Source organism: Morone saxatilis, unplaced genomic scaffold (assembly GCF_004916995.1).
Source record: "Morone saxatilis isolate NCDOM2014 unplaced genomic scaffold, NCSU_SB_2.0 Contig0, whole genome shotgun sequence".
NCBI lineage: Eukaryota > Metazoa > Chordata > Actinopteri > Moronidae > Morone > Morone saxatilis.
Genome location: NW_023339650.1, coordinates 11,373,206 through 11,397,145, shown reverse-complemented (window position 1 = coordinate 11,397,145; position 23,940 = coordinate 11,373,206). Strand labels below are relative to the sequence as shown.

General features: G+C 41.0%; 4 protein-coding genes and 1 non-coding gene across 8 annotated transcripts in view; 2 read left to right on the top strand and 3 right to left on the bottom strand.

Annotated features, from left to right (window-relative positions):
- The window catches only part of ppp1r42 (protein phosphatase 1, regulatory subunit 42), a 14,216-nt gene extending 13,234 nt beyond the window's left edge, over positions 1-982 (bottom strand). Inside the window, exon 1 of the mRNA XM_035669815.1 lies at positions 889-982. The gene's annotated coding sequence lies outside the window, so the exon portion shown is untranslated. The remainder of the gene's footprint in view (positions 1-888) is intronic.
- Positions 983-3,155: 2,173 nt separating this feature from the next.
- cops5 (COP9 signalosome subunit 5) lies at positions 3,156-7,573 on the bottom strand. The gene is made up of 8 exons (XM_035655827.1): positions 7,437-7,573; positions 6,968-7,202; positions 5,999-6,127; positions 5,529-5,594; positions 5,250-5,335; positions 4,954-5,065; positions 4,079-4,227; positions 3,156-3,282 (listed from the first exon to the last, which is right to left on the bottom strand). The coding sequence occupies exons 1-8, from the start codon at positions 7,571-7,573 to the stop codon at positions 3,192-3,194; spliced, it is 1,005 nt and encodes a 334-aa protein (XP_035511720.1). The 3' UTR covers positions 3,156-3,191.
- A 945-nt stretch (positions 7,574-8,518) lies between these two features.
- LOC118321729 (centrosome and spindle pole-associated protein 1) lies at positions 8,519-20,608 on the top strand. Its single transcript, XM_035653195.1, has 28 exons — positions 8,519-8,614; positions 8,706-8,787; positions 8,869-8,966; positions 9,087-9,167; positions 9,999-10,100; positions 10,253-10,614; positions 10,726-10,803; positions 11,391-11,482; positions 11,596-11,692; positions 11,796-11,853; positions 12,111-12,415; positions 12,497-12,621; positions 13,521-13,608; positions 13,842-13,953; positions 14,317-14,464; positions 14,587-14,733; positions 14,838-14,908; positions 15,300-15,446; positions 15,563-15,712; positions 15,805-15,903; positions 16,000-16,060; positions 16,201-16,327; positions 17,188-17,327; positions 18,393-18,530; positions 18,602-18,697; positions 19,285-19,394; positions 19,585-19,744; positions 20,155-20,608. The coding sequence occupies exons 2-28, from the start codon at positions 8,739-8,741 to the stop codon at positions 20,346-20,348; spliced, it is 3,435 nt and encodes a 1,144-aa protein (XP_035509088.1). The 5' UTR covers positions 8,519-8,614; positions 8,706-8,738; the 3' UTR covers positions 20,349-20,608.
- Positions 9,447-9,519, top strand: trnar-ccg. The gene has a single exon. It is a non-coding gene; the product is annotated as a tRNA-Arg (tRNA).
- A 111-nt stretch (positions 20,609-20,719) lies between the features above and the next one.
- Positions 20,720-23,940, bottom strand: part of arfgef1 (ADP-ribosylation factor guanine nucleotide-exchange factor 1 (brefeldin A-inhibited)) — a 50,186-nt gene continuing 46,965 nt past the window's right edge. For 3 of the 4 annotated variants that reach the window (XM_035670063.1, XM_035670222.1, XM_035670298.1), the window contains 2 exons: positions 22,456-22,573; positions 20,720-22,126 (listed from right to left, as the gene is read on the bottom strand). In XM_035670063.1, coding sequence (XP_035525956.1) covers positions 21,905-22,126; positions 22,456-22,573 — 340 coding nt within the window. In that variant the 3' untranslated portion in view covers positions 20,720-21,904. The remainder of the gene's footprint in view (positions 22,127-22,455; positions 22,574-23,940) is intronic. The other variant, XM_035670135.1, reaches the window with a different exon arrangement.

Below are 23,940 nucleotides of genomic sequence, written 5' to 3'. Positions count from 1 at the left end.
ATAAACAATCAACTATCAACAAGACATAAAATAAACAATCAACAAGACAAAATAAACAATCAACAATCAACAAGACATAAAATAAACAAGCAACAATCAGAATCAGAATCACGGCACTTGAGACACTTCAGACCAAATCACTATAGCCTTTATAATCACAAATGGCAGACAAAGATTAACCTTGTATAGAACTTTAAATGTCCTAAAACCTGATTGTCAATTCACAATTAGGCATAATCGATGAAAAAAAAAACATCAGTGTTCTCCAGGAAACTTGCTGAGAGGCCAAAGGTTGGGTGACCACTCAATTTGTGTTGAAATTAGAGCAGTGAATTCCCTAAAGACAAGACAAGACACAGAAAGAGCTTCTACTACTTCATTCATTCACTGCTCATGGGGCTGGTTTATTAGCTTCACCTGACACTGAGATATGAAAATGTGCACTTTTTACTTTGCAAACAGGCATTTATTAACAGCACCCTTTCCAGCTGCTAATTACACAGCAGTCTGTGTTAATATGGAGGGTTGGAGAAAGGCAAAGAGAGGAGACGGCAGGTATTTTCCACACTTGATCTCTAAACATCAGGCCGAGGTTACAGGAGAGAGACACTGATCGATAAATCAGAGTTGAACTATGGACAGAAGCTATACTCCCGTGGGACAGTGGGAGAGTACTTTATCACTGTCAAACGAGCACTCATAGATGTCCCGGTACAGTGCATGGGGGAAAGGAAATATCCACCAACCTAGATAAGCGATGGCTGCATTCACAAAAACTATTGCAACACTGCAGCGTCTTCTAACGTATAACCAAAATATGGGCATTGCATTTCCCTCTTATTGTGGTGAATTTTGCATAGGGGTCAAATATTAACTGAGCTCTCCTACCTCTCGAAGTCTTCAGCAAGTTTAAACATTTTAAAAAAAGGAGTTATTGAAGAAAGTGTCAAGCGAACCGCGAGTTGACGCCAGGCTGTTTTCGTTTGAGTCTGTCGTGTTGCTATGGAAACTACGCAAGCGACGCGTTAGTCACATGATCCGACGGCGACGTGGGAGTAAAATAAATGATTATATTTCTGTGGCATTTCTTACGGTTAGCAGTATTATCTGTGTTATAACCACATATTCATAACTATTATCGCCGTTTTAGGGAAATACTATTAGTTGCTGAATTAAATATTACATTAAATTAATTCCAATTTTATTTATTTGCATTTTAATTGTATAATTGCAAATTAAGTTGGTATAGATAATAGGATTTTGACATGAGGGAGTGACTTACCACATTTAAAAAAAAAAAATTGGTTACATACCAAATCAGAACCACAACCCACTTCTTCCAGTGACCCCTGCATTGTTAATGTCAAGCGATGTGGGGTTCCTGTAAGCAAGTGACTTGCTTCCACTCATGCAGGAGCACATGGCTGAGAGAAATTGTTGCACTTCCAGCTTTCTGAGCTGGAATCAGCCTTCTTCTCACAGGGCACCATGCCTGTGCGGTTAATTCCTCTGAGAGGCAAACTAAACTTAACATCTCCAGATCCCAGTGGGGTCATTAGATCTATAGGACCTAAATACTGTAGCTTCCCACAGCTATTAATCATGACCCTTATCAATCTGCTGATCTCATATCAGTCAATGTCAAATCACCCAGTTGTCCAACCCTTTATTTTACTGTGGACAGCAAAGAAGAAGGCATTCCACTGCAATCTGTGAAAGCATTATTTTTTTTTTTTTTTACTAATGGGGAACATACTTTGGAATCAGAAAAATTGCTAAATGTTAAAAGAGTAAGGTAAAATTCACGGGTAATGGATATTTGGCTGCCCACTATTTGACTTGATTAGAATTTACATACATTTTTCTATCCCACTTTTAGTCATGCATACAAATGTCCATCTGGTGATAATCACAATATTTACATGTCCAACGAGTTCAATATGTTTCACTGATTCTTAAATCACCATGAAAGACCAAACATTAGGTGAAACTGTTTTAGAAACGCATACTCTAAATACTTTCTCAGCACTGTGACAGTCATCCATGTAATACATTTAAATATCTGGCAAAAACATGAGCTATTCAGTAGACTGTGTGTGCAGAAAACTACACTATTCAACAATTTCAAATTCCTAAATGACATTAAATATAATCTAATAAGTTTTCTCTTCCTAAACCGCGGTACTGAACACCCTCCAATATAAGACATGGCTTAAATAATGGTAAAAGAAAATCATTATAAGAAGTGGTGCCAAAGCTCATGCACATGAGAAAAAGCAGACACCTCCACTGTCCCACTGGGACTGCCTCCTCTGTGATACATGACATCAAAAATATACATTTAGCCATTACAATACCATTAAAAAAAAGACACGACACAAACCCAGGCCAAAGCGGCTGTCTGTAAAAAAAGGCAGACTTGGTGAGTGTCTGCTTCGATGGAGAGCAGACACGTTGGGTGAATAGACTCCAGTGTGTATGGCTTCTGTTTCTGGGCTGCATCACTGCCACACCACAACCTGACGAGCTGGCCACTCTGTCGGAGTGTGTACCACCAAGAGCCAAACTGTGCAGGGAGTGACTCCGCAGAGACATCCCACACATGGCAGCCGATTCCCTTTGAGCCTATGCAGAAGCTTGAGTTTGTTGTTCCATTATGTAATGCTGTGACAGGCTACACTTGAATGACTGACTGGTGCTAGGTTAGGCTGTGCCTTTAATGCAACCAGCGTGTGTTATATACGTCGGGCTGCAGAAGAATACGGGCCCTACACGCAGAAAGATTTTTAGCCACAGCCAGAGCATGAAGGGAAACAATGCCGCAGTGCCTCACACCTAAAGAATACTGTACTATATCTAGATAGGACTAAATATGTGAAGACAAGTAAATAAACCAGTGAAATTGTTCAATTTCCCAGGTATAATATTTTTTATGTTGCACAACACAGACTGAAATAAAATCATTTTTGTTTATGAAATGAAATAACCACATACAACACTTGCACTTTTTATGTTTTATTTTTTGCATCAATTCTAAGACAAAAAAAGAAATTGAATAGAAAAACCCTCCGAAGAGAAATCGCAGATAATTCTACCGTTAGCATTTAAACATAAACCATAAACCAGAGAGTGATACACATGCCAAAGAAATCCCGGTGGAACATCCAAATCGGCGCTCGTAGCTCAGGGTGTCAATTTGCAGATGTGTTGATTTGATTGAAGAGTTTGTCCTTAATGACTTGAGACATCAGGCCATGAATTGCCTCTATGGTTGTCTTGCAGCTAAAACAAACCACAGTGAAAAATGGAGATTAGTTCAAAGACCACCACAAAACACACAGACATAGGGAGAAGTAACATCTACTCAGGTATCAGATGACTTTCAATAACAATAAACAGTGAAGGTGATGTTATCCATCTGTGCATCAGATATTACTGAAATAAGTATTATTAATTAATTAATAATTAATAGTGCTAGGTTTACATTTTTCCTTTTTTGCTTTTAATCACACTGCTTGTAAATAGGAAGGTTTAAAAAAAAAAAACAATAGATTACAGATCATGAACTAAGAGGTACATTTTGATGATTGATTAATCGTGTAGTTATTCACAGTTTTAAGTCATTGTAAACTGAATCTCTTCGGGTTTGGGAAAGTTGGTCAGACAAAACAAATCATTAAAAAAGGTATCTTTCTGGAGGACTGGCATTTTAAATTATTGTCTGACATTTTATAGAAAAAAGATTTATCGATAACTGAGAAAAAAATCAGTGATTGTAAGAATGTTGTTTGTAGAACTAAATCAAACATTTAACAACATTTTTAAATTTAAATTTACACACACAAAAAATATTTATTATTATTAGTTGTCCTTCACACCAGTCCCTAATTCCATTATTATTATTTGTGGAAATTATTAACATAAGGACAAGAATGTTTTATCAAGAGATCACACAGTAACAGAATTAAAAGAATTCAAAGTAATACCATCAATCATTCAGCCATAGACAGCACTGAGATTAAAGCGCCCAAAATAAATGAAATTCAGTATTAGTTTGCTTTTACAGAAAAAGATTTACCTATCTCGTGTCGCTTTGGCCAGTTTGTCCTCAGACTTCCTGTCATGTGTGTCCAACCCGAGCATGAAGCTGCCTCTGCCCAGCTGGGCCTCCGACTGCTCCAGCTTCTCTGACAGGTCAAACACCTGGCCTGTGGTGTAGTCCGAGTTCTGACCATCCAACAAACACACACAGAAACCCATTCATGCACAATTTGCCAACAAAAGCTAGATAAAAGATTTTCCGCATAGAAGAATTTTGCACGATGGCAACAAATCTGTCTAACAAGCTGTAGGAACACTTTGTGTATTGTGGTGAATGAAAAGAAGCCAGTGAAAAGTTTGCTTAAGGTGAGGCCGTGTTTTAAGTGGAAAAGGTAATTAAAACACAATGACATGGGGGCCCCTGACTAGGGTGACAGTGTAGAAACTGACAAAGCCTGTCACCCAAGGAGCAGCTCGTTCTTGACATCTAGTCAATTCATCTTCATCTAGAATGCCAAAGAGCTAACTGTTTGGATAAGCCTGATGCCTATTTAGACTGCTTAGTCAAGCTCGGGGCAGAGTGACTGCATCCACAATGGGAATTCACATGAGGGGCTTTCAATCTTCAGAGTGAACTGCGGGGGGAAAGGAGATGATCCATGGAGAAACACGACAGTATCTGTATCACTCGAGCTGGGTCTGACTTTAATACTTATCTCCCTTGTTAAAGAGTTGAAATTAAGCTTATTACTAAAATCAATAAACAGGGACTCTTGGCTACTACGCAGCAATAAATCACAACATCACAAGCGGGTGACCACATGTCTCAGTGAGTTATAGAGTAATAATTAACCATAAATCAAAATGTCAAACAATTAGCAAACATTTTGCTTTTTGAAGTTGCCTACATACCGTGAGGAGACTTGAGGAACTTAAGGTATTGACCCAATATTTATTCCAAAGGAGTTCCAGAAGCTTTCTATCAAGGGAGGACTTGAAGTAAGTAACCTCCAAGGCGTAATACCTAAATAAAACAAAAGTAACAACATGAGCCACGCACAGTATACAGTCATACAGTTAAGAGTTCACTATATCAAAGTACTGCAATTAAGGTATCTTTTTTTAAATATAATTGACATAATATGTATAAGTATTGACGTAACTATCTCCAATATGGTGACAGCACTATGATATATATCAATACTCACTGTTTACAGTGAACACCAAAGTCTTCAATCTTGTTCAAAGGGATTGTCTGGTATTCAGACGGTCCTTCATCGGGAGGTTTGTAACCCTGAAAAAAAGATTTAACAAATGAAATAGCTTCTCTGTAACATAACCAAAAATTACTAAACTAAGAAGAAATAAAGTAATGAGACAGGTAATTACAAGATCATACAATCTAATTTATTTAGTATAACAAATATACATCAATAACACCCAAATTAAAAAACTGCAAACATGGGCAAACACAGTATTTTCTTTACCTTTGGGTAGGTCCTGAAGGCGCCAAGGTTGACTTTCCCTGCAGAAATAGTCCGAGTGGGGTCGATCTGTAGGAAGCAAGATACAGTAGAACAGGAAAACAAAGTCAGGGGTCATACAAACCTCCAGGGACCACTCGAATCTGGCCACCAGAAGCCTTTTACTATGGCTGTCAGTGTGCTGAAAATATACACTTAATTATACGACGCCCACGGCATTTTAGCAACGCTAAACCAAATGAAGTGTAAATAGCATATATGGTTGCAAAAGCAAAATATTCATCAGTACTGCATGGAAACCTACAACTCATACATCAGCAATCCCACCCCCTTCTCAGTTACACCCACATTAACTCGTATTGTCATACTTAGAATGAAAAGACCTGAATACCATTTTAATGGGGTGCAATTAGAAATCACAGTAAATGAAGCGTTTCCCTTTAAAAGAAAGATTACTATTTCCACAGTCTTACCACAACGGCCACAAAAGGCTCCTGAAACTGCTGGTTGAGCATCTGAGTGCTGACATCTATGCCCGAGAGCCAGCATCCATAGCCGGGGTGACTGTGGTACCAGCCAATAGCATTCTCCAGCCGGCCAACCTGATGCATTAGAGAAAGACGTAGGTTATTATTTTAGTAACAATACCAAAGTAAGTAATAATATAACATTATACAAGAATACCGCAGACAAATATTTATCAAATATTATTATTGCTGCCAGTATTTGGTGCTGTGAATCTTTTTTTTTTAAGAAAAAAAACAACGACCTTGTAGTAACCATGTTAGGATACACACAGAGTTTTACAGCATTATTTGAGCAAAGACTTTTCTCTTGCAGAAATTAACAGTATGGGTGAGATAGTGGTGGGATATGTAATTTCATATTAACATAGTACATTTAGAATTAAATAAAGAAGCAGTTTATGGATAAAATAACCAGACAGGAATGTGTAGTTTTGACTAAACCAGTAACTTAATGCCCCAACAGATAAAGGTTTTTAATAACATTAATTTGTTTTAAAAATCCAACATTACCATACGTTATTGATGCTTATTGCTTTACAACACTGCCCATAATGCCTAACACAACAAAGTATAATAAAGTGGTAGCAACCAGGGTATTAAACGGTAGACAAATGTGAAGAAGACGAAAAAGAAGATGAACTTTTGAGGAAATTATATTATATACTCTATTATATAATCTCATGTCTTGTATGTCTTGTCCACAATGCAAACATTAAAGTGGGTTTTTTAGAACAGCTGAATGAAATTTGACCACGTGTCAAAAAAAACAAACATGGTTGCAATCAATTACATCTACAAATACAAATCAAAACAGTGTAACCTAACAGTGTGTATGCAGAGATCGCTCCTTTCTTCCTTAAATCATACGATATCAAACCTATGAGATGCCGTTTAATGCAAAATCAAGTGTCCGACCTGTTTAGCATTTTCAATGTAGGCAGCCATGTATTCATAGGCTGCAGCCTGGGCGTTGACTCTGGTTTCTGTGCCCTCCACGGGCAAAGCAAAGCTGTCCATAATGATCATAGTTTCACCATCCACCTTCCCCAGCATGAGGCCCATCACCTCCAGGTTTCCTCCAGACCTGGCGTGCATCACCATCTTCAACAGGGCCAAGGCGGAGAGCTTGCAGTACTTGAAATAGTGATGACTATGGGTACAAAAAAACAACATATATACACATTAAGTAGCAGGTTTATTGCGTTTATTAAGGAGAAGATACATTTGCACAAGTACACAACACGACTCCTGCTGTTGACAAACAAACCGATGCTAGTTTGTAGCCGAGCTATCAAGGTTGTTCTGACAACACACGACACCAAATGTTTAGCTTAACAATAACTTAGAGTGGTAACTAAATGCCGCATTACTGAGCTATACTTACTCCTTTGTCCACGGCTTCGCAGCGAGGATTTCTTGTTGTTGCTTTTTGTCATATTTGTAAATTTCATCTATGCTCTGAACTTCCTGCATGCTGTTGGTTAGCTCCCATGTTTTCTGAGCCGTGCTGCTCCCCGCCATGATGAATTATCGAAGCGGCAGAGATAAGTCGTTCAAACCCCTATTTCTCCTCAAGTAAGCAAAGTAATGTTTGTATTTCTCCGAAGATTTTAATACCGTGACAGGGCCAAACGTCCACTTGCTCAGGAAGCCATGACAGTGGATGACACCAACATACCAAAGTGCCATGGCAGGGGACGTTTGTCTCAGTGTTACACAAATATGACGTTAATATGTGTATATGCTACATTACTTTTTTTTTTAACAGTAAAAAATAAACCTTACATAACAATAATATTCCACCTGAAGCGACATTTACCGTATTTATCACTCATTTTAAAGTATGGTCACCCCTCTGAGAGATCGCATGGTTCCGTCCTGGGAGGTCCTCAACTAACGGTCGCACTGACATCTAGCGGTGCTTTGTATAAAAGCAGTTGCAGTCATGTAGCTTTTCCTTTCAGGTCTTTGGCAGTGTAAGTTAGTACTTTTTAGTGAGGGATAAGGTATTTAACTCAGCAGCACTGCAGCTAATGTTCATTAATGAGTTCTTCACGACGGCTAGCTCAAAAGGCAACTTAAAGCTGAAGTGGCAACGTTACTAGCGTGTGTTGGACGGTTAGATAACTTAATAAAACTGATTCCCGCTGGAGTTTATGACTTTAAACTCGCCTCAGCGACATCAAAAAGTCACTATTACCGATGAATGCAACAGTTATTAAACAGTGAGTTTTTGACGGGTCTCAAATACATGTTTGTTAGGTTAGTTAGCCTCTCCTTGGAGGACCTTTTGTGTCATGGTTGCCCGTAGCAACGGAAAGATGCTTTGCGCCTTGCTGACAATCCAGACAAAAGCATTTGTCTAGGTTTTGGGCTGTGAAGGTAAATTGTACAAATGTGAATACTAATGTGATGTGTAACTTCTGTGGCCTGTGCTGAGTCTCCTTGTCGGGTGAACGTGGGGATGAATGGACGCAGATGGGACGTTTTCCGACGAGCATGAAGAGGAAACAGAGAAATCATCACTGAAGTGTGACCCACCATTCATTCGTGCAAGTCGAGGTATGTGAAATATTAATGGTGTGATGATTACCACGCTGTAGTTGGACAGTCTCCTGGATGTTTTCTCATCATGTGTGAATGTGCTCTACAGTCAGGGGCCGGTGGTATAAACAACACTGTGGACATGCCTCCAGCATCAGCAGCACAAGGAGTATCATCTAATCCAGACAGAGGTATTGTGCAAGTCTCTGATACTGGATAGATTACATTCATATGGCATACGCTTTATGTAATGTATATTTTATGATTTCCAGGTGTGGGCTTAAGTTTGCTGCTGGGAACTGACTATGAAAGGAAGAAGAATAAACTTAAGGAGGAGCTTCAACTTGACTTCAAACATTATGTCTCCACTGTCTGTTTTTTTCTATTTTATTTATTTTAATAATCATGAAGACACGTTTCACTAAGTTGCCTCTGTGTCACATGTTGCTGACTCCCTATCCCGTCCTCCGTTGTCATGTTCTTTCTCCAGAAAAAGGATCTGAAAACTAGTGAACCTCGTCCACAACCCCACGGTCTCTCCCTGCCTATTGATGAGAAGATATTGATTAAGGTTTGTGTCTGTCTGGGTAGCTCAGTGTGTACATTTGTGTGTGTATGTGTTTCCATGAGTCGGACATAACAGGAAGCGGGTAACCCTCCATGGTCACTGAAATGGGACTTTTTCCCCCCTGGCATCATATAGCTTGCTCACAACAGCACTAATGGAGTTCATACACTGCAGAGCCTCGGCTTAAGCTGATGTGAATTGTTGATTGTGTCTCATGGCAACTGCTTAGTATCACAAGAGCTTACTAACAAGCTGTGAGAGGGTGTGAGAAGGTGTATCAGCGGCCCAGTGGCCTAATGGATAAGGCATCAGCCTCCGGAGCTGGGGATTGTGGGTTCAAGTCCCACCTGGGTCGTGTGGATTAAATCTTGATGATTTAAATGACACTAGTTCAGTTTACAGTCTCTGCATCTTTCAGTGTAGTTTACAGGTAAGTCACGTCTGTCTTAACTTAATACAGTATGCAATGTTGTATCTATGATACAATTAAGGTTTGAAACCCACACTTTAGACAAAAGCAACTGTTTAATAAGCTCTTACTATAAACTGAGATGAGTTTGATATATGACAGCTAATAATTCAGTGTGTTATATTCAAACGGTGAGCTACTGTATATTGCTGGTTTTTCATATTTAGTTTGTTTGTTATGTGTGTTGAGTCAGATTCAAGCACAGCATTGGAAATATGTAGCTGGTGCCCTGAAGATAGATAGATAGATAGATAATAGATAGATAGATAGGATAGATAATAGAAAGATAGATACTTATTCAATCCCCAAGGGGAAATTCACATGGCTGCTTTAGAGACATGACTCTGAATTTTTTTCTCTCGCAGGACAAACTACGAGAGGAGAGAAATAAAGAATACAACCAATTCCTGCAGGAACAAGCACAAAACAGAAGGTTAAAGAGGGGCACGCCTCCTGTCACCTCAAAGGTAATGAAAATAATCAATAAACAAACACTGATTGAAAATATTCTATCACTTGTAAATATATAGAGCTCCTTAAACAAAATAAATGGTTTATAGATTTTGTTATGTGCTGTTAAAATAAATGCTTCTCACTCTTTTCACATTTCCACTTTCAGCCTGGACAGGTTCAAGCTTCAGATGCTGTGTGCATTTCTTCTCCAGCTTCTCCTCTGCCCATCCTCAACACCCATACAAACATACACCCTCCTCCCAGGGAGCGCCCTGCATCCAAGAGAGATGCTGCCACTCTGACTGAGGCAGTGGATAGTGGAAAAAGAAGAGGGACTTGGGGTCCAGGCCATCGGAGACGAAGGCGTTGGCAACTTTATAGACTGAAGAAGCCCAATAGCTCTGAGGATGAGCCCAACACAGACAAAGAGGAGGAGCTGGAGTTCAGACACAGGAGGAGGCAAGACAGAGACACTCCAGAGCCTGAGTACAAAGAGGAGAGGAGAACAAGAGAACACAGAGCTAACAGGTGTAGTGTTTTCTGTAACATGATTTTGAGTTATTTTCATCTCCATACAGCATATGCCAATGACAGAAGGTAATATAATTGCTCTTCACATCTTGTCTGTCTCCATGGCAGAGATCCTCAGGACATAAAGGAGGTGGAGGCCTCTGGTGTTCGTGATCAGAACAACAATGAATGGGTCTGGAAGTCAGAGTGAGCAAGATGATTATTATTTCTGTGTACAGTTCTGGTCGACTGCAGCAATTAGATTTGTAATGCTGAAACAGAATTATTCAAGATAGTGACAGTATTCACAGCTGCACAGCAACATCGCCCTGGAACGTCACATTCATTTTCCTAATCAATAAAGTAATCTGATTGATTGAGCCTACACACGGCAGGCATAGATAATTGCTGCCATACTCAGTTATTGCTCTCCAGCACTTCTCTTATATCCTGTTGCCATTCATTGTTTCTGTTTATGCCATTAAGTGGAGCCACTCTCAGTAAGCTGTTAACATGCGGGGCAGTGATGGAGGTTGAGCCTTGGCCCGGCTCCAGGCAAACAATTACTCACCCCAGTTCTGTCGGAGGAACTGGATTGATTGGAGAATGAGGCTTCGCTGCCTGACTCTGAGATCAGAAAGCTCTGCAGGCAAACTGTGAGGCAGTGTATGATTTAAAATGGCAGCTGGGTGTGGCTCAGAGGGGAACTGATTGCTGTGGTGTTGCCCTTATATGTTGTCAGTAATTGGATGTGCTTGTGGAGTGTCTGGACCGTGTGTATTTGTGTTTAATAGTCCACCAGTATCAGACAGCATGAGGAAAGCTGCTAGATCAGGACCTGCTACCAGCAAGGATAAAGCAGAGTTTGCTACTGGACTAATGATTGGTAAATACCATCCTGACTTGTGGGAATACTGATGGAATTTGTCACTTGAAACAGTTTGTCAGCATCATAGTTGACAGCACTTGTATGTTTTATGGCTCTCCGTTGTCATGCAGGAGCAAATGAAGAGCAGGCGGCCTCTCAACTGAGGAAAGAACAGTACAAGCAAGAGCTGCTGAAACAAATTGCTGAACAGCAGAGAAACAAGATCACGTGAGTATTTATCCACAGAATCAACATTTTTATTACAGTTGTTTCAGCTGGCGTGTCACTGTGAGTCAACAAGACACAAAGGATGGTTGATGACTTTTTTCAGGGAGAGGAAACTTGAGCTGAGGGTTGCTGCCACTGGAGCCACAGACCCTGAGAAAGAGGTAGAGTAGGATGGCAAGAACAGGCTAACATGGATACTACATGATTACATGGTGTGATTCTCTAAAGACAACAGGCCAATTAACACATCTCACATATCACAAACTATTTCTCACTATCCTAAATGATGATTATATTATTTGGATTATATTGAGCAACACCTTATATTGAGGTTTACTGAATACCGGTTGCCTGATTTCCTTTTATGGATCTCTTTTGCATGATGCATCACCTCTTCCAGCCTGACCGAATTAAGCAGTTTGGGGCTGTAAATCGACAATATGACAGCAGGAGACGAGATGTCCCCTACAAGCCCGGAACACATCTGGAGGCCGTAGGGAAGGATCCAAGGTCTAAAGATGACAAACCCACTGAGGACACAGAACAGAGAGGCCCCGCAGGAAAGTCCCACATGGAGTACAGTACATCTCTCAGTCAGCTGACAGCGAACACGGTGCCTGGCCCCGGAGCGAGAGTAGCACACGGTGCTCCCTCACTTGACTATTTTAATGAGGACTACCACAGGGACTTCTCAAAGATGCTAGGAGACGTGGCCATGCCAAGGTAGCGCACTGTTGCATTGTGTTATATGAATTAAATTAACAACCCTGCTGAAAGCTCATTGTAGTGTTGTTTTTTTTTCAGGGTTGCTGGTGTTCCTCCTCCTGATCCTCCCACTGTAACTAACACTTACAAGACTCCCTATGATGCAGCTTATTACTACTATGGAACCAGGAATCCATTAGATCCCAATCTTCCTTACAATCAGAGTATAGTATTACAACCATCTTCATTTAAAATGTGTTTGCCTCTTTGCTTTTTATTAGAAATTGTGTATACCGTGCATTACTGCTAACCATTCAATCAAATTGTGACACTGGTTTACACTGATTTCACTGTGGTATTAACACTGACTGTCAATGTTACATAATCATTGTGCAGTAATGTGCAGACTGCCATGAAGTCTGCACAAAAGAATACAACAATAACATACTGAAAATAAAAACAGTCATGATGTTCACTGCTATGGATAATTTACAGCATCTCAGAAAAGGTTAAACTCTCTGCTTTTCATATTGTTTAGAAGTGCTTGTAGGTAGGAAAAAAAATCTAAAACAATACTTGTTTTATACATTATGCTGAAAAATTGTCAGCATAATGTAAAGTTTGCATATTAATAGTAAACAGTCAAATGGTCCATAGGCCTTGCTGTGTCTCTAGTCTTCATGGTCATTAACTCACTCGTGTATCTGCCAGTTCAACCTTAGTTGGGGATAATACACATTGGCTTAAATAAACTCCCAGACCTCTCTGTAGAGAATTATTACCATTTATTATGGAGCCACTTTATCACCATATCAATGGCCAAGAGGACTTGGCATAGCAATTCATAAATCTTATTTTACAGCAGAACTGATTTTATTACTAAGGGGATATACATTTTATTGGATATGAGTTCAGCAGATCCAGATGGATCTCACTTCATCCAGCTGGTCTGTTTGGTTACATTTATTTTCTTTCCATTCTAATTTTGCTGCCAATTTTCTGCCCTGGTCTGAGCTCACAGGCTTTTTTAATGTTGGTAAAAACGTTGGCAGACCGTTTCAGCAGATAGCCAATGAAGCCTGTTTGTATTTATCATCTTGTCTTTTTGTATTTTCTTTATTAGATGGTCTGCCTGAAGGGGTGCAGCAGTCTGTGAATTTCCATAGTCCTCATCAAAGACCAGCTCCTCTCAAAACCAGAGGCCGCACTGAGTCAGTGTCCATCCCACCACCATGATTTTTGCAATTTATTTATAATGTAAATTCAGTGTACATAATTTAAAACCATTTAAAGATATGTGCAACTCCTGTTCTTTACACTGAAAATCAGTGTGTATCAGTGTGATAGTAGATTTTTCTTTCTTCCAGGAGAGGGCCCTCACTGCATGTCTGCCAGTACCTCCCGTGCCTCCTCATCATCTCTCACTCTGTCTGTCTCCTTCTAGAGCAACTGATGAGCACAGATCATCTCCCCTGGATGTCGGAGAGCTTCCTGCAGAAAAGGCTAAACAGAGGAGAGAGAGTACACTGACCTACCAAGAAGCCCTCAGACAGCAGGTCCAACATCAGATCTACAAGATATCATCTGTTTGCCATAAGCAGACCCAGTGCTTTCATATATAATGCCTAACTTCAGAAATTAGTAATACCAGTTTGTGACCAAGGAGCTTTTTTTGGTCCCCATGTTCCAGGTCTGTTAGCTGGTAGTTGGATGTTTTTAGGGGTTTGGGTAACGGTACACTGTCACACTGACATGCTACTTGTTGCTGTAACAGGCTGTTTGCTCCATGCTGATACCGAAGGAAACACAGACATTGACTCATTGTTGGGACAGACCAGATATTTTGACAGAGACCAGATCTTGATGAAGTCACTATTTCCACATGGGAAAAGAAAACATTCTGCCTTTCTTGTGTCCAGATCAAAGAAAGAAAGGAGCATAAAAGAAAAGAGAAAGAAGAGAAAGAACGATATGATGCCAAGATAGAGGCAGAGATGATGGCATACAACCCCTGGGGGAAAAGTGGGGGAGGCGCTCCAATTAAAGACCAAAAAGGCAACCTCATTAGTAAGTAGGCTTTCACTCTATTTTTAATGAGGTCTGCTAAATCTAAGATACTTTTATGGTAGATCATAATCAATACACAGCATTTTTAGGTACTTATACAGTAAGTGTTTCCATTGCTTCAGGTGATCTGAATCAAATGCACAGGACCAACGAGGAGTCATATAGGAGTCCAATGTCCAGGAATAGTGGGCAGACAGAAAGCTTTTTGATGACGAATGGACACTCTCCTGGAGTTGAAGCCAGGGCCCCCCTTTCCCATCGACTATCAGGTAGTGTTCAGTCTCTCTGGGTGATTGTGCCAAAACTGTGGCAAACTGGGCCACTTTGTTCTTCTTTATAGATGTATTGCTTTCTATATCACTTGTCCTTGCAGGTTTTCATGATCAGCCAACTCCACAGCAGCTTCACAAGCAGGATAGATACAAAGAAGCCCTGAAACAACAGGTAGGTCCTGGGCCACAGCCTTCAATCTAAGCAGGTAGCAGAATGGATGCTAATGGAGGGGATTCATCAATATAAACATGAAATGCTTTAGCGTGTGTCTCCCTTTTTAATACAGAAACTTTTTATTTTATTAATATTTTTTATTATATAGTTTTTTATTGGTTAAAACTATTTTAGTGTTCCTGAGCTCCTGAAGAAGTTGTAAATTAAGTATAAATGTACAGTCACAAAACAATCTGCATGGTGTGCTGCTCGGGTGTGAACAAAAAGTGTTCCTCTGATGCTCAGTGCGGGGATCCTGCTGATTTAGATATCAACCTCTGTTGGATGCCTCAGAATTTTTCAACAATTCTGAACTATAAATGTAACGTAACCTTTTCATTACCAACAGATAGAGGAAAACAAGCGAAAGCAGGAAGAGGAGAGAGAACGAATCAGGGCAGAGGAGGAAAAAGAAGAGAAGAGGCTGGCGGACCAAAGGGCTCGCATGAAGCAGGAATATGAGGAGGAGCAAAGAAGAAAGCAAAAGAAGGTCGAGGTGAGGAGTTCATCTCTTTGATGAAGACCACTTCATCATTCCTCCTTCCTTACTGTTAAGAGTATCTCCTCACGCTGGGCCTGCAATTGAAAAACATTCTTCTTTACTCTCTGCAGCACAGGCTGGAAAACCAAAGTTGGATCCATGAACCTAAAACGAAACACCAGGAGGAGGAAAAGAAGGTGAAGCAGGAACAAGAAATTGAGAAGAAGGTGACTGAGAGTGCCAGGGACAGAGAGAAGAAAAAGGAGCAGTTGACTTATGAGGTACGATAAGCCTGAAAAGTCATTGGTACTGTAGCTGTCAGTTTTATTTAACATCCTTGTCAAGTAATGTGAGTCTGCTTGTAAATCTGCAGAGAGAGCCATCTCCTCCAATCCCAACCTTTCAGAGGAAGCAGACAAGTCTTTTGGTATCCAGACCTTCCTCTGCTGTGAGCCAACTCTCCTGCAGGACTGTACGTGTAGTAAACGTATGCAAATATTTTCACATCAAGGTTGTTTTGATGTAAATCCAGAATAGTAACAGGAAAAATGCCAACTATTTCCAACAGGAGCGCTCTGTGTCAGCACCACACTACCGACCTGTCCCTGCGGAAATACCCCAGCAACCAAGTAAGACTTTGTCTGGAGTTATCTGTACCCCACCTACCAAAATCAAATGTATGGCTGTTTGTAAATCGTAAATTGCCCCATACACATTTATTGTTCCTATACTTGACTCTGTCTCCCCTCACACTCTCTGTGTGCCTTAGATAATCAGCAGGAAGTGATCAGAGAGCTGTCAGCCCTCCGTAGGTACCTGAGGAAAGAGCAGAGAGAACTGGAGGTTCAGCTGGGCCAGACAGATCGACAGGAGAGTCTCTACACTCCCCCCAGCAGGTATTACAGTGAGACACCCCTGAACAGCAGGGGTAATTAGCATAGGTATAACGTGCCCAGAATTAATAGGATTGTATCATCTTCCTGGCTAAAAGAATTTAGAGAACCTATTAGATGCGCTCTACCCCTTCAGGTCCAATTTTACCTAATGCACCCCCAGACGCATTTAAGGTGAAGACACAATATTAATTCTGTCTTGTTAAATGGCAATTTTGATTTGCTTTTCGTATTTAAGGAGGCTTTCTTGTGCTCCGAGCTAATGAAAGTCACCCAGGTCAAATTGGCTATCTTCTAATCTCCATTTAGATTTTTTTCGGGGACTCATTACTGCAGTAATGTAAAAGTATGATCCCCAAAAGGGGACTTCTTTTCATCTGTCTTCACTGCTCTAACCACCCTAAAAAACATGTGAACATAGTATGTCCCACTGCCCCAAAAGGACAGGAATGTACTACAAACTATTTGTAAAGTCTCTGCTTATATTCAAATAATTTTGCAGCAAATCATCAGAGAAATGCCTTTGAACTGGTGTCAGTTCCACTGCTTTTCTTTGGTTCCAATGTAAGCTGCTTACACAGAAAGCCCCACTCTTTAGGCCTCATAAAAACATTTGGAAGTGTTTAACACACACAAACCAGGTGTTATGTCCTTACTGTTAAATACTCATTTAACTCATTTTGAATCCAACCTAACTTATGGGGGCCACTGTATCAAGTGGAACTGCTTGCTGTAGTCTTTGTGCACAACTGGAAAACATTTAGGACAGTGAACTACTAGGACATTTTCAGGAAGGCATCTGTGTGTTATTTGAGGTAATTGTAACTGCCCTGTTTTAAGTGTGGTTTTTCTCCTTTGCTCAGGCCCAGAGGACGACCCAGAGTGGATGCCTTTGAATCGGCACATAAGCAAGCTGTCCAGGAGTCAACCAGGGGTCCTTCCTCTGATGTTGCACGTGTTAATATGCAAAATATCAGAGAGTTCAACCAACTTAAATACAGAGGTAATGACAGACACTTACTAATTGGATCACCCCTAAATTACTGTGAGAGGAAAAAAACACTGTATGCCTCAAATGTGCCCTGGACTGCTGTATCACAAGCAGTGAACCTTTCAGCTGACCTTGATTGCAAAAAGAGATAATGCAGTGCACTCACACACTGTTGTTGTTTCATCTTACTTCTATCACTCAAATAATAGTGGTGAACTGAACATCATCCTTTCATGACAAATCAATTTATCCCTCTGAACTGGAACCAGCTGGACACTGCTTACTCTGCTTCTGTGCTCTGAACCGACTCGGAGAAAGCGATTGAAATACCCTCCTATAATTGCCTTGGTCATGGTGTTGATGTAAGGACAAGAGAGGAGGATCACTGCGGTCCTAAACCAGCTGGGCATTGCCAGATGGTTTAAACTTTCCAGAGCCTCATCAGTCCTCTGTCCCCCTCTAGCCACACTGAAACCTTAATCTCATGAGGTTGTGGGCGGCGTCCATCAGTTTGGCAGCATAAACAGAGAATGTAATGCAAGCGACCAAGGAAATGGCTTTGGATGGGTTCCCAGACCAAGTTAATGCAGGGGTCTGAAAGATACTCAGAGCTTCAGCTTGTAAGACCAACAACAGGAAAGAAACGCTAGTTTGTTGTTTGTGACGAATTCACGAATCACTTATCAAACTTCCACATGTAAATCATGGATTTATGCCAACCTTAAATCCTAAAGCTGCATCAGATGCATTCTGTACAGTCAAACCTTGAGACGATACAGTGAGAAGATGTAGACAGGCTGTGGAGCTGCTGAGTCACACCAAGCTGCTGTTTCAGAGTGGAGGAAAAGGGAGACAACAATGAAGGGAGCAATTTGAAATGACTAACAAATATGTAAATTGTTGGTTTCTCTTTTAATTTCTACCTCTAGTCTGTGCCTCCTGACCTTACCTCCTGTTATTCGATATTACTGTGCGAATGCAGCTGTTATTTCTGCATCAATTAAAGAATGCAACTTGATTGCTACTGTAGGACAGATGTGGGACAATACCTCATGGGACAATACCTTTATCCGTCAGACACAGCATCTCGTGAGGAGGTCCGTCACGTGTACCCCGACCCTCCCACTGACGCACAAAGTCTGGACATCCAACAGCAGGCACTTCTTCGTGAACAACAGCGCAAAATCAGGCTTATGAAGAGAGAGGAAGAGCCTGGTCAGTGAGCACACACACACACACACTAATTTCTCCTCACACTTTTAACTCATTGCTGTGTCTCACTACAGACTTTTTGGACCAGCATCTGCACCGCTATCGTTCTGTGAGGAACAAACCTGGATGGTACGGAGGCTCCATATTGCCATCTGAGACTTCTTTTATTGGTAAGCCTGGCTAAACATAGTCTGTTTGAAAAGACTGCCCATGTTCCTCTTTTCTTCTTCTTTCAAGTATGAAGAAAGTGTTTACATCAGTGGGGACACAAAGTGCTTTGGGACTTTCCTTTTGTAAGGCTCCAGACATTTTCCATAAAGGTGATATGGCTTGGGAGGTCAGCTACATACACCCTCACAATACCACACTACAACAGCTTCTGCGCCAGGCTAATTTAGCTCTTTGTCTCTGTGCCAGGCTAATTGTGGTGCATGCCAGCTTGCGTCTCTGTGTTGCAGCTGCTGCCAGTGCTGGGTGCAAGGCTCGTATGCCAGCTGCAGGGTGGCGATAGCACAGTGCCAGCCATTGGGAATGGGGGCAATATAGAAATTGTTAAAAAGCCTGGTGCAGGAAGGGAGACTTTTGAAGACTTTCCTCCTGCCCTTTCCCAGTAAAAAGTTTTGCTGATTTTCATTGTTTTCTTATTACACATATCTGAACTGAACAAACTTTTAGGTCCATAATCTCTGTCCAGCTGTGAAGAGGTGTGTGTGTGTGTGTGTGTGTGTAATGACGAATGGCTTTTGGGCTTTGTCAGATCTTTACGGTGGTGATGCATGTGAAGAGCGGGTTCATCAGCAGAGACCCCCTCAGCCATCAGCAGAGCACCGGGAGAGGACAGCCCCAAGGAGGAGACATGACTATGATGTATGCTGATCAGTAAATGGATTCTGTTGTTTGCTTCGGGGCAAAACGAGTCAATCTGAGTCACTACAGTACCAGAGCGGCACCCATTCTGATGCTTTCACTACTCTATTACTGAAGTCACATTAGTTTACTGATTTTACAACAGTTAAACAGATAATAATTTGGCTCAATCTTTTCTTATTTTGTGCAGGAGGTGGCAGCGTGCATGGATCAGAGGGACCGCGACATCCAGCCAGATGCTCAGTCTTTGCAGTCAGTGACTAGTTTGAACGTTGAATCTAAAGTCAGGGGCCACAACGAGCACCGCAGCACAAGACGAGACTCTCACACTGGTGATCACAGCAGATCACGTGAGAAAAAACAATTTACATCTGAAGTATTTAAATAAGCCACATGCAACCGAGTTTTATGAGACTTGAGCAGTGGTGCCATCAACAGTCTCATCTTATACATTGTTCACTTGTAAACTGACAGGTAATATAAAGTGCATGTAACTTTATATTTAAGGAGGGTATTTCACCAAGTCTTACCTTGCTTTTTGACAGATTTCTGCCACGTGCTTCTGTCTGTTTCTAAAGCTTTGCCACGTTTTCAACAGATGAGACAGAAGTAAACTATTGCTTTACAAAAATTATAATTCTGACCTAAAATTGCATAACTGATTATGCTTAAACAAAAAAAATGTATGCTGGGTTTTAAGCATCCTCTCATATCTGATTGCCTAAAGAAAGTGTGATAGATAAGCCTCTGTTCTCTCCAGAGGGGCTGCCTGGTGATGATGTTGATGTCTTGTCTCTGCGCTCTGCCCTGGAGAGGCGTGTTTCCGTGGAGACTGTTGCCACAGAGCCATGGCTTCGGCCTGGCACGTCGGACGCTGTAAAACCTTCAGGCTGTAGGGCGTCGCCAAACAGTAGGATGGATGCTCCACCCTGGCTGACACACCGCGTCACGTAGCTTCCATTAGCTGGTGTCTCCGGCACTGAGTGACGCTAGAATCACTTTCCACTAAAGCTTGTTAGAGACCAGAGTCTGCATGTAAAAATACAAATGTCTTTTAGTTTAGACAAGATCCATCTTACACTAAGACTCACTTTGGCACTTTTTATCCATGCAGAATTAATGGCCTAGATTTAACCCATGAAAGTTTTGTGAGGTGCATATCTGTAAATGTAACAGACAAGTGTATGTGTTAATGTAGTTATTTTACTTCTTAAGTCATACCAGAGTTTATTTTATAATTAAAATGTTATTATTTGAATGTTGTCCTGGCTCATCATTAATTGAGAAAAATAAACAGCTATCATTTAGAAGTCAGTGATTCAGCATTTCAAATCAACCAAGTTCAAAAACTTTATTGACCTAGAACCTGATTAGAATGCCAGATGATGTATTTGTACAGAAAGTTGTACATAATCTTTTTTGCAACATAGAAAACTTTACATTGCTGTTTCATATACATTTTGTTTTCTACATCCATGAGCAGGAATGCATCCCATTCATACTTAAAGCACAGCTAACATTTGTCATTTTCTCTATACATATAACTTTCCCCCAAACCAAAGAAAAAAAACATTAAATATATTATTAACTTTTGATTTTGTACACAAGAGTGAAAACTAAACTCAAACATAAAAACAGACTAGTGACTCAAAAGCAGCTAGCATCAGGTTACTCTCTTATCTTCCAGTTTCAGAAGCCCAGTTATCATCAATCTCCGATAAAAACCTAAGAACATATAAAATGGAATAATTTAACCCTTCACTTTCCATGGTCTTGTTCAATTACAAATCATTCTATATCTGCAGGAGATGGTACACTCAAATAAATTATCACAAAAGTAAAATCTCCAGTGCATTCAAAAAAGAGATCAAGTGCAGCAAATCCAGAGGAAAAAAGAAATAAACAAAAATAAATGAAATCTAGTGTTATAAGATTATATTACATAGCGGCAGATCTGTACAACTAGTTTCATCCAAGAGGCTATCAATACTAATGTTAGCCATCTGCGGTGCACACAGAAGGATCATTATTATCAATGTGTGACAAATGTCACATTTCATAGTTACTAAATATGTCTTTTTGCATGTTGTTGGAACCATTCATTCTTTATGTTTTAAATATACAGTAAGAAGCACACATTTTTTGAAATATATTCCTTCTGAGCAGATCAGAGTAACTGTCAGTTGTTTATCAGTAGTTTTATCCAGTGGATGCATCGCTACACCTTGTACAAGAAATGACTGTTTTCATCAGGATATCAAGTACTCTGTCTGTGTGTATAGGCCTGTCTGTGTGTATAGGCGTGTATGTGTGTGTGTATGTGTGTGTGTGGTGATGGGGTTAAGGGTGCGGGTGGGTGGTAGCAGATAGCCGATTGATAATCAGCCATTTAAGTCAAGTGTTCGTCATAAACCACGCGGAGTGACACAGGGCTGCAGTGCAGAGTCCCGCAGATCTGAGGTGGAGGGCCTCGGTGGAGCTCTGTGTTCCAGGCTGTTTGTAGTGCACCATCACTGGGCCTCCTCCCCAGCCTCCTCCCCCACCTCTGTGTCTGCCCCCTGCTCAACGTGTGCCGGCTTGGGGTCCGGTTCAGGCTCGGGCAGCTGTGCAATGTGAAACACGAGGCCGATGCGCAGGTAGAACTTTCGTAGAACGGCCCGGAGCTCGGGAATCAGGTCGAACTGCATGATCTCACACAGCAGAGGGTAGTACCTGGACGCGTGAGCCTTGAACTGAAGGTGGAGGAGGGGTGAGACAGGGAGAGAGTGTAAGACAAAGAAATACACACCCATGTCTTGATGCTACACAGAATAAAGAAACACTTTTAAGAAGTTAAAAATAATTTGTATGCTGGAAGAAGTTGCAAACACAACCACCAACACGCTTTGAAAATGGATGACAATGAACATAGCGTCTATTTTTTTTTACCAATGGTAGAAGTATATAAAAATACACTCTGAAGACAGAGGAAATAAACACCTCATATATTATTATTTGGATATCAGAATTAGCTGTAAATTATCACCACAACAACACAACACGAGTGTTTTCGGCTCCTTACCCTTTCATCACTGATCTTTAGCACCTTGGTGAGGAAGAGCAGCAGCAGGTTGGTCCAGGCCTCTCTGTGGCTTTCCGAGTTCAGAGCCAAGAAGTATGCTACGGCCTCGCTACAGACACTAGAATGCACAGACAAAGGGAAACATGTCAGAAATGTATAATTACACATTGAACAGTAAAAAATATACTACATATTGTGAAAGAACAAATAAAAACAGCCTGTTGGAGGTTATTCTCTACCTCACTTATCACAGTAGAAATTGGTGGCATGGGGATGATGATTGTTTTCACTGCAGTAACTGCTAATTAAAGCCAACGACTGAGGCTATTATGAAAACAAGACACTTTTCTTCAGTTTAAGCCTGAGGAAAACTGACGCGACCTCCGACCTTTCTACTCAGACCCTGCGGCCCTCTTCTCACATCAACGCCATCTGTTAGCCATTCTTCCCCCTTCTCTCTTCCCCTCTCCTCCCCTCCCTTCCCTTCCCACTCAGAGCTCTCTTGCACTCCAATCTCTGTGACTTAATCGCCTCCCAAATCTGCTTTGCACGGTGCACCAATCAAACTTTGTCTGTGTGCTGTACATGGCCTACGTGGCTGTGTGCATGTGTGTGATTTCAAGAATAAATGTGTGCCTGTGTTGCTTGTGGGTGAAAGGAGGATGTATGTTTGAGAAGGAAGGAACGAAAAATACAGGCATGATGACACAACAGTGTCGCCGTGAATCAGGATTTCTGAGCTACTCGCACTCGCTCCTCCTCCTCTCCTCCTCTTTCTCATCTTCTCTCTAATAATGAATACAAGCAGGAGAGACAGGCTATGATTCTGCTTCATTTTGATATCATCATCAAATCGAGGGTGAGGCCGGGATAGAAAGGGGCTGACGGCTGTTTGTGAAGCCCAGCTATGACAGCAGTGCTGACTGAACAATGAAACATCAGTTGATTCCTTTGGATCTATAAAACTGACTGCATCTGTTTCAGAGAAATGCAGAGCTGTGCACACGCTGGGCCTTTGCCACGAGTAACTGAGTGCAGATAGTGACATCAAAACGACCTCCCATCCTCTCTGGGGCAATGTGTCTTTTGATTTCTTCTTCCTCTTTGGGTGGCTATTGACTTATCTGCCCGGAGAAGTGTGATTTCTTTTTTCTCACATTAGAGCAAGCGACGGTTAATGTGAGAGAGACGACTTGGGCTTAACCTCAGTTTGACCGTTGAAATATTCCTCAGCTCAGACGACATATGCATATACTCACACGCACGCACAGACCAGGGGAGGAGTGAACTGATGACTATCAGTCGATATTAATATTTCACAGACGTATTGGCAAAAACATCCCTGATACGGTGCCAATTGATTCTGCAGGAATGATGGCAAAAGGAGCTTTAAAGATCTGAAGCATTTCCAATAACAAGAAACTGCCCTCCAGACTTTGAGGATTATTAAAATCATTAATTTATTCTAATTTTCTTCAGGATATG